General features: G+C 51.1%; 2 protein-coding genes across 2 annotated transcripts in view; both read left to right on the top strand.

The window, feature by feature from the left end:
- Positions 1-5,398: 5,398 nt before the first annotated feature.
- The window catches only part of PIGR (polymeric immunoglobulin receptor), a gene marked incomplete at its 5' end in the record, with an annotated part of 34,147 nt that continues 29,093 nt past the window's right edge, over positions 5,399-10,452 (top strand). Inside the window, 2 exons of the mRNA XM_008591792.1 lie at positions 5,399-5,537; positions 6,576-6,914. Coding sequence (XP_008590014.1) covers positions 5,399-5,537; positions 6,576-6,914 — 478 coding nt within the window. The remainder of the gene's footprint in view (positions 5,538-6,575; positions 6,915-10,452) is intronic.
- The window catches only part of LOC103607263 (high affinity immunoglobulin alpha and immunoglobulin mu Fc receptor-like), a 2,867-nt gene continuing 778 nt past the window's right edge, over positions 8,364-10,452 (top strand). The window contains 2 exon segments of the mRNA XM_008591790.1: positions 8,364-8,788; positions 9,478-9,611. Of these exon segments, the coding sequence (XP_008590012.1) occupies positions 8,364-8,788; positions 9,478-9,611 (559 nt within the window).

The following is a 10,452-nucleotide window of genomic DNA, read 5'->3' on the forward strand; positions in this document are numbered from 1 at the left end:
TGCTCAAAGATGCCACACCCAAGGGGATACCATTCTCATAGTACATGTATTCTGACTTATGTATGAGGCAGTGTGGGGGTGAAGATCTGGAGCTCCAGGACTGGAGCTGCTGACCATGTCCTGGGACAGTAGCACACACAGCTGTGCACACTGTCACTGGCACACACACATACATGCACAAGACTGCCCTGTACCAGCTGTTCTCCAAGCATTGTTTTCCTTCCTCTCCTATTGTTTTCAGTGACTTGATTCCTACCCCAAACCTGTCTTCAAACCTAGAAGGTGGATGTGTGGAGAATACATGCTGCCATCCACGGTTGTTCAAATTGTACAACAGTTGAATTTTTTCTTAAGAAAGAGACACCCTTTCTAATTGGCCCAAGGGTGCCATATTATCTATTAGGGGTCCTGATGAAGGCCCTTTACTACAACCTGCAGCACCCCTATTCCCTTAAGCCCCTTAGTTGTCAAGTGCCTGGGCTGTGCCAGATACTTGAAGGTCACTTTAAGACCAACAGAGATAGGAAGGTCACATCTTTTACAAGAAAAGGACCCATTCATAAACTATTTTCCAAAGGGAAATATTGGGGTATTTTTAAATGTGTCATCCATTTGGATAAGCCACACTTGTCAGTGTTCTTGTTGCATGAAGATTGTCTCCTTTACTGTATTGTGCTTTGTCCAGGACATGACTTAGTAACCACCAGGCCATGCAGTCAAACTGGAGTCAGTGTCCCAAACTGCCCAAATTGCTTTTCCATGGAAGTTGGAGGGACCAGGTCAGCTGCAGGGCACCAGCTGCCAGCCAGACAGCAGGGGAATTCCTCTCCTGGATTCTCAAGTTTCCCTTCTCTAGTGCTCACGTTGTTGCATCTTTTGTCCAGGAGATGCCTGAATGGGCTGGCTAAGCTGGGGCATCCCAGCAAGTGTGGGATCCTGGACTGGAGGGGACATGATAGGGGAGGATGTAGATCAGTATGTTTTCCTTGAAGCTACTGTCACCATCCCTGGGAAAGTCTGCAGGAATAAGTGACAGTAAGAAGGACAAGGAACCAGGACTTGATGCGAGTGGCAGAGAGGTGAGTGGCAGGGCTATACCTTGCACCCTGATCTTCTGGTGCTGGCTCCAGCTGCTTTCCAGCCGTGACTTCTCAGTCTCCAGGTTCAAGGAAAAGCAACTAGAAGATGTCCAGACACCAACATCTCATGCAAGATACAAGGAAAAGTCCCAGTGGATCTTATTTCTGGACTGAGATGGATGGAGAAGCCCCAACTGAGCCCAGAGAACAAAAGGTGAGATGAGGCTTCCTCCCAGGAGGTGGGATCTTGCCTCTGAATGTGGGTGGTGAGCTGCAGCAGCAGCGGGGTCCTTCCCAGAGCAGGTGGGCTCCTTCCCAGGGGCTACATAAGGACTCTGGAGTTCAGGCCACAGTGTCTCTCTCTCACCTCCCTACTCCTCTTCTCATGCCCACCAGAGTGCACAACTCCTTAGAAGCCTTGCATAACGTAGTACCAACAACTGTCAGAAAGAGAGGAAACATGGCGATAATATAGGCAAAGCTCTTCTTCATAGCGGAGAGAAAAGGAGCATTGGTCAAGGTCACTATGTCAGCCTCAGGCAAAGCAGAACCCCCCAAGCCCTGGTTCTGTGCTCTTCCCTCTCCGCCACATGGCTCCTCCCTTCTTGTCTACTGCCCGGGGGTGGGGGTGGGGTACAGGAGAGAAGTGGGGCTTGGAGGGGCAGAAGAGATCTGGGAAGTCATATGCCAACTTGGGCTGAAGATGAGCTGGATGCCCTTCCCAGCAGGACCAGAGGGACAAGAGAGCTCCTCCATGTGACCTCATCCCCTAAGATGCAATGCGCTGAAACCAGGCCTGTGGTTCTAGGCTACTGGACGGGGCTCCCTGTCTCCTGGAGAAAGGATTTCTGAAGGTCATGGCTGGGGGGGGGCAGTGACTTGGAGACACTCCATTGAACGTTATCCTCCCTGACGCCAATCAAGACCGATAACTCTCTGGAGACGTTTTATCTCACACTCTTTGCTTCCTCATTGCCCCACGGAGGCAGCTTTTCCTGCTGAAGCACAGAGATTGCTGCACCACTGGGCTTCAGAGGAACCGGGCAGCGGGGTGCAGAGACTTTGGCCCAAGCTGTGCTGCCTCAGCACTTAGGGCTTTAGAAAAATTAGCCCAGGGGAATGAATTAGGTGCAGGTACACCCTGGGAGAGAGTCCAGGGGAGGGCAGGAAGCCAGAAGCTCTGTGCAGCAGGGAAAGGTCTGAGACCACCATGGCAGTGCCCAAGAGAGGGACCTGCTGAAGGGAAGGCACAGAGGGAGGTGTGAGGAGCCTGGGGGCTTTTCAAAACCTGGCCATCCTTGGGGCTGTACTGGATAGAGCAGCAAAGGCCTTAGTGAAGACGGCTGGCAGAGCCAAGCCGAGGTGACAACTGCACCTACAGGGCCAACCCAGGGACGCCACCTTCTCCTTCTCTGCTCTCTCTTCCCTCCTCCTTTATTTTCCTTGGGGCTGTACTGGATAGAGCAGCAAAGGCCTTAGTGAAGATGGCTGGCAGAGCCAAGCCGAGGTGACAACTGCACCTGCAGGGCCAACCCAGGGACGCCACCTTCTCCTTCTCTGCTCTCTCTTCCCTCCTCCTTTATTTCACCTGCTACCCTCCTTTCCTCTCCCTCTTCTCCTACTTTCTCTGTCGTCTGTTTCCTCCAATTCCCTTTTCTCCTCCCTTGGGTTTCCTCCTGCACAGCCTCTGTCCCAAACTGGTCAGTGGCTTTGCCTGGCTTAGTCTAGTTGTGGGGAAGGGTGAGAGGGTCCCCGGCCTCGGGCCCAACCATTGACTGTAAGCTCCTGTTCTTAACATTAGTGAAGTGTGCATTAGAGAAGGAAGGAGAAAACAATGGCTAACTGTAGTTTGTCTTTTAAAAAAATCTATGGGTCCCAGGAACTGCAGACAGTAGATAGATTCAAAGAGCAGATGTTTAATCAATCAAAAACCATCCATGAACACTCTGTGGGGAATACAAAGGAAGTATAATGTGCTATCTGTCATTTTAATCAGCAAGCAGTAAAAGACCATTGAGTAGTTCTCACTATGGTGTCTGTTAAAAGAAGGGTGGGTCCCCGTTCACAGGAGCTGTGCACTGCTGCCTAGTATGCTGGTGCTGCTTCAGAGCCTGGAGGTAGAGGAACGAGACACAAAGTCCTGCCCTCAAAGAGATCCCCAGGCAGGGGGAGAGACCGGAGCAGGGGGGAGATCGGCATGGACTGGGGGGCAGGGATGGCTTTCTAGAAGTCGTGGAGAAGAAACAGAATAGAACCCCAGTGCCAACGCTGCTTGGCCTGAGGTTTAATTTTTTCTTTGTTTAAAATTTTTTTCTCCACCTACCTTTACTCCCAATAACGAAGGTTAAATTTTCAACTCCTCGTTACAGACTGGAGGCACACAACAGTGAAACAGAAAGTTCTCCTTGAAGAAACTGATTCCCCTCTGCAAAGAGGAAGGGATGAGGAGAGAAGGGGAAGGGGACTATTGTGCACCACCAGGCACATTGCCAGGCACTTCACCACAATGTCACCTGAGTCGTTCAACAACCACCCCATACAGATTCTCTCATTCCCCCGGAGAGGAAACTAATCTGCCAATGTCCCACAATTCCAATTAAGGTTTGAACTTCAAACCTGTAGTCTTTCCACTCTACAATGCTCCTCCCAAATTCCGAGCTCCATGCTGGCCAGTGGGAGCAGGGGCTGGAATCCTACAGAGGGACTTTCTCCTCTTCTGAACACAGAAATGTCAAGAGTAAGGGAAATGTTAACCTTGGTGGTGGTGACCCAGGCCAAATGTGCAGGCTTAGGAGCATGAGTACAGAGTCATGCTTTCTCCAGGAGGGCAGTTCTTGTCTCCTTCACTGAGCAAACTGAGATCCCAGGTCCCACTGCCACTCACCTCGGCTTCTCATTTGCCTCCTCTTAGGTCTCTTTTCATTTACAGTGCTTTTTACAGGTTGCCCACCAGAGGGCAGGATGGAAGATGTCCCTCCTCCTCATACTGTGCCTGCTACAAGGTGAGTCCCAAGCACAGCCCAGATTCATGGCTCGCAAAAACCAGACCTGAGTCTTCCAGATGCAGAGAGTCCTGGTGGACACCACAGTGGCATTTGGCACAGTTTGGGCACATCCCTGGCTTTCTCTCCTGGAATCCAAGGAACGGTCAGATCTGGGCCCAGAAGGAATGAGAGGGGCAAGAACTTGCATGCCTTGATGACTTCTAGAATATTCGCTGTTTTGACATTCCCCATGTCTCTGCTCTGTGCCATTTAAGTTGATGGCTGGAAGTCAGCTGCAATTTCAAGCTAAGGTTTCCAGGGCTGCGAAAGAAAGAAGTAGCGATGCTTCACTACCACTCGTTCTGCAAACACTCTAGTGCCAGGCCCAGCTCTAGGGACATAAAGATGAAGACCCCGCCTTACTCTTAAAGAGTTTAGAATCTACAATGAAACTATATGGGTAAATAAAAATTATATTCATTCATTCACTTATTTATTCTACATACATTTATGAAGCGCTTATGAGGGGTCACTGGGGACTGATAAATGAAAGACAGGTTCCCTGTTCTAAAGGTCCTTGCAGGCCAGGGTGGTGAGGCCAGCCAGGCATAGGGCAGGCTCAGATGACAAATGACCTTGTCTCCATGCTGTGGTACCTGAATTTTTTTCTGATGGTAATGGGGTGGAGGGGCGTTGAAGAATGTAGTGAGTATGTGACCAGTGTGTCCAGTACCTACAACCTAGTCCCAAGGAGATGCTTAGCAGATAATTACTGAATGAATTAATGAATGGGTGAAAATGTTGTGATAATCCCAAAAAAGGATTAACAACTGTGCCTGGCTTATAAACAAATCAGAGTTTTAACGAAGCGAAGGTAGCCAATACTTGAGTAAATATTCTCTTTGTGATATAATCCCACCACCTCTTCATTTTAATCTCTCACTGCCCTCTTAAAAACTTTTCAGTAGGAGCAGGCTTCTCCTGCCCCCAAATGAAAAGTCAGGCAGGCCCATGATTTTTCTGCTAACATATAGGTAATAAATTACTTGCTTTTTAAAGTCTTAAACATTCTAAATTCGATCATTTTAAGCATCCAGTTATATATTTTGATCGGCACCTTCTACCCCTCTGCCCCATCCAGGCAGCTGCTGCTTGGGACCCCAGCAGAGTCATAACAGTGGAGGGTTAGGAGGGTAGGAGGGTAGGCCAATGGGACAGCCTGGCACTCTCTGGCTTGACTGGGGTTCAGAGCTGGCTCGCTACCTCTTCCTCTTGTGGGTGACTTTGTGGGCACCTGGACAGCCCCTGATGGCCTGTCTCCTCCTTTGGCCCCAGGTTCTTCTTTGGCCCCTCCACACAGAGGACCCATCTCAGACAGCTGCAGGCTGGCTGTCTCCCATCCAAGACCCACCTCTGGACCATAGAAGCACTTGCACCTTCCTCAGCCCTCTGCTGGCGGGAGGCAAGTTCCTTCGTGAGTGCAAACCCTACCATCCCTTTGTCCTGCCACAGACCTCTTGCACTTTCTCAAGTCAGGCTCCAGTCGTGGCCTCCCTCCAATGACAGGCATCACTTGCCTCTCCCTAGTGGAAGGCTTCAGCTAGATAAGAGATTGGAGCCATGACCTTTCATCGAACTGGGCTGGACATATAATTTTAGACTAGAATTGACTTTTTCTAATTCAAGAGAGACTATGAAAGGTACCATATGTGAGATCATGTCTGAGATTTCATCAAGGAGCACAGAAGTCCACAGAGAAAGTATAAAGAGGCAGGAGAGAAAGAATGAATTTTGTTTCTGCTTGTGACCTGTCGAATTCAAGTCATTCAGGTAGCTGGCCATATGCTGCGGCTCAACTATGCATTGTCTTTATGCCTATTGCCAAAGCAGACATATTCACATTACCACTTATCTGTGCCTTTACAGTGGCACTTGGTTGTTTCCGTTTCTACAGAAAAATGGCCAGTGCGAAAATTTTTGCAAACACTGATCGGGGGATGTACCCACCAACCAGAGCAGGACTCTGGTATTTCAGGGCACCTTGTCCTTTTCAGAGGAAAAGTACACCCGCATGTTCTCACTGTTTAGCTTCTCTTGTTCACATTCCATGCAAACCAGAGCCCTTCTGTCCAACAGGGCCTCAGCCCTCCTATGTGCACCTAGACGGCATCATTTTAGACACCTGCACTGGAGCACACGGAGCATCCAGGCTCTGGATGGACTTGGACAGGAACCCCTAGCACATGATAAGTGTTAGCTAAGTGGAGGGTGAGATTATCATTGCATTCTCATCTTTCAGGAGGGGTCTTGGATGCAGCTCCTTTCCATATCTCGGGTGACTCCTGCTGTCCCGATGGCTAAGCTCTGCCATTTCTACATTGATTCTGCTCTACATTCACAGTGGTATTTTCTGACCTGACTCCTAATTCTGGCAGAGTTTGGAGCTTGTACCTCCCCAAACAGTGACTATACTTACCGCTCTCTCGCCTTTGCCTTTTTTCTCTGCCTGCAGCTGCAAATGCATTGAAGGGCCCAAGACTGGTGTCTGGCGATCCTGGGGGAGCTGTCACCATCCAGTGCCATTACACCCCCTTGTCAGTCAACAGGCACCAGAGGAAGTACTGGTGCCGTCTGGGGCCCCCAAGGTGGATCTGCTACACCATTGTGTCCAGCAGCCACTACACTCACCATCGCTATCAGGGCCGTGTGGCCCTGGCAGACTTCCCACAGAGTGGCTTGTTTGTGGTGAGGCTGTCCCAGCTGTCCCTGGACGACGCAGGATACTACCGCTGCGGCATTGGAGACAGAAATGACATGCTGTTCTTCAGCATGAACCTGACTGTCTCTGCAGGTATGAGCACATGGCTGCTGGGCCAAGCTGGGCAAGCGAGTGCTAGGAAGGAGGAGGTGCAAGAGAAGGCTGAGAGCCGAGTGAGCTTTACATTGTAGGGCATGATGATGAAAAGCTGGGGCGAGGCAAAGACTTGAAGGGGTGGGCTTCCTTCGGAAGGAAGGTGGGTATTAAGAAAACTTCCCATCAAAGGCACATAAGCTCTCCCACCCCATTACCCCTGAATGTTGTGGGATGTATATTTGGAGATAGTCCTAGAAGGTAGTGAATTGGATAATGCGGCTTCTTAGGGGATGTTGCCTCTGCATTTATACACGCAGAGGAGGGATGGCAGGGTACAGCAGGCACCACAGGCGGGACAGAAGAGTCGACACCAGCTCTTCCTAAGACCCTCGCTAAGTCCCTCAGCAGGCAGTTGACAGCCACCAGCCCCACACCGTAAGTGGCAGTTTCCAGAAGTTGATCTGGAGTCAGGCACCCAGAGTGTAAGGAGGGGCATCCAGGCTGTGAAGGCCACTACTGACAGCCACCAGGCCCACACCATAAGTGGCAGTTTCCAGGAGTTGATCTGGAGTCAGGCACCCAGAGTGTAAGGAGGGGCATCCAGGCTGTGAAGGCCACTACAGAAGAGCAGGCAGGGTGGCAGCAGCCTGGGAGCAGATTCGTTTTACGACATGCTGCCATCTGACCGTCTGCTGCAGCTGGCTGCTCTGCTGCAGCAGGGGTGTTTCTTTCTTTTTTATTTTTTGAAGAGCAGTACCTGATGGGCTGTGGGCCTCCAGGGAAAGGGAAGCATAGGGGTCCTGGACAGCTAGAGAGAGAATATGTGGGTATGGGAGAAGGAAACAGGAATATAAAATGTCAATATTTGCAACAGACTAGAGAATACATCCAGGTTTCCCAAATTTTTATTTTAACCAACATATTGGCCAAAGCCTGCATCTCTTAGTGAGGTTGCATCCTATTTAGCAAACGTTTTGAACCCAACATTCTTTGTTAAATCCAGGAGGCGGCCTGGATAGCCTTTTCATGTGGTCTCCTTCTGCCGTTCGCACAGGTCCTTCCAACAGCACCCCTACTGCTCCTCTGGCTGCCGGTGACCTCATCATGGGCTCCTCAGGAACAACCCCTCCAGTGGCCAACAGATGGACCCCAGGAACCAGCCAGACTGTAGAAAGATGGGGAACAGAATGGAACAGAATTGCTTCAACTCCAGGAACCAGCAAAACCACAGCACCAGCTAAGGGAAGACAAACCCCAGGAACAATCAGGACAGTAGCTCCAGGGACAGGCAGCTGGGAGGAGGGTTCCACCCAGGCAACAGCTCCCATTCCAGTGAGTCCAGCTTTAAAAATCAGAAGCATGTCCAGTACAACAGAAGATGCTTCGGTGTGGGGCATCAGAAGCTCAGTAACAAATAAAGCTAGGGTCAGCGAGGACGGGACCAAGATGACCACTACCAAGGCCAATAGGCCAAGGGAGGAAACAGAGAGGGTCAGGATAGCTCCGGATCCTTTGGAACAGCACCTCCAGTGGCCAACAGATGGACCCCAGGATAGTCCCCAGGATGCAACCAGGAAGGTCATAGGAACCATTAGGCCATCAGCCCTGGTTTCAGAAAAATTGGCCTGGGAAACTCTCCAAGAAGCAACACCGGTTTCTAAGCAACAAGCCCTGGGCTCCACTGAAGGAACCACCCCAGCTGTAGGCGTGTGGACCTTGGGAACCACCAGCATAGAGACGGCATCTGTGGAAGGAAGCAGTGAAGGGGACCTGGCCACTGCTGCTGGAGACAGTGGTCCCCAAGCAATGACCAGCCAGGCCCTGGCAGCAGGACCCCTGAGACCCTCTGGTGAGGAGTCCTCCGTGAAGAGGTAACCCCCAGACCCCTCCCCTCGGGCAGGGCCCCACATCTGCCTCATCCCCCGGTGTGCCCCGTCCCACAGCTTACTCTCTCCCTTCGTACCCGCAAGACAATAAAGGGCAAAGGACATACGTGTCAGGCAGCCTCTCTCCCTCAAGGTCCCTGCTGTGAGAATGCTACCTGAGTGGTTTTCAAACAAAATCTAAATGATAGAATGACAGAATATTTGGGCTGTAAACTTTGGGACTTTTTTTTTAAGGTGAGGAACAGAAGCTTCAGAGAGGAGCGGTGACTTGCTGAAGCCACAGGGAAAGTGGCTTTCTTTAGTCTGGCTGGTTCCTGGGGTTCAGCTCTTGGCCGCTGGAGTTAGTGGCAGAGCCAAATTCCAAGGCTGGCGACCCCGAGCCTCCCCCTTGGTCCTCTTTCTCGTGATGACCCACAGCAGGGCGCACACACAGGTGGGTGGGGTAGGGCAAAGGATTCGGGGCTTGGGAATCCAAGGACGGCGGGGCTAGTCCCAGCTCTGCTACTAACCAGACAAGGGAATGGAACAAGGGTGGCCAACTTGCCTTGGCCTCAGCTTCTCCACCTGCAAAACAAGGGGCATGGGTGGGCCGAATGGTCGTTAATTTTCTGTCCAGCTTCAGCCTCCATTCTCCTGCGCTCTTCCCATCCCCACCCTCGATCCTCCCACTCCAGTGTCTTTCCAGAAGAGGAAAACAGCTCTCGGATCCTGACCCCAGTCTCTGCCACGCTGGCCCTGTTCATGCTTGTGGCTCTGGTTCTACTGCAGAGGAAACTCTGGAGAAGGAGGACATGTGAGTTGAGTTGAAGCAGCCCCAAGGTTAGGGAGAGCAGTGCTTGTTCTCACCTGACGCCCTCAGAGCTGGGTCAGGGTAGAGTCGGTGCCAGGACTTCTGAATGTAGAACAGCTTAATTCTACTCTAAGCCACTTCACCACTCTTGGCCTTGGTTTGTTAATGAATAAAATGGGAAAATGGTCTCTGTACTTATGTCTCGGTGGCATCCCAGAGCTTAAGGAGAAGCTCTTTAGAGGATGGCGTCTAAGCCACTTAACCACTCTTGGCCTTGGTTTGTTAATGAATAAAATGGGAAAATCGTCTCTGTACTTATGTCTCGGTGGCATCCCAGAGCTTAAGGAGAAGCTCTTTAGAGGATGGCAAGACACGTGTGAACTGCAGGCGTAGGAGCCATCAGCAACCCCAGTTGCAGAGGGCAGGAGTGCAGAGCCCAGACCCGGGACCAAAGTTTGCATTTGTACCCTTCTGCACGGCCTGCTGAAATTCCCTGACAGCAATGTGCCTGGGTTTAACTACTCTCAAAGTGAGTGCTCCATGGTGTTTAGGCCTGGTGAAGAAAGCGGGGGATTTTCTGGGGGCTAGTGGAGGAGGCTAAGTTTCTTAGATCAGGACCCTGAAGGCCTGTCCCAAGCTCTGTTGATCTAAGAGCTCAGTTGCAAGTCTTCTGTGTTGGGAAGTTCTCAAAAACTGCAGTGGGTGGGAGTGGTTCTCAGGGAATCCGACCCAGCGCTGTCCACACTTAGAACCCTCACGTCCTGCTCTGTGTCTCTGCAGCTCAGGAGGCAGAAAGGGCTCCAGGGGTCACCCTGATTCAGATGACATGCTTCCTGGAGCCAAATCGCCAAACAGACCA

This window comes from Galeopterus variegatus, unplaced genomic scaffold, assembly GCF_000696425.1.
Source record: "Galeopterus variegatus unplaced genomic scaffold, G_variegatus-3.0.2 Scaffold7286, whole genome shotgun sequence".
NCBI classification, from domain to species: Eukaryota; Metazoa; Chordata; class Mammalia; order Dermoptera; family Cynocephalidae; genus Galeopterus; species Galeopterus variegatus.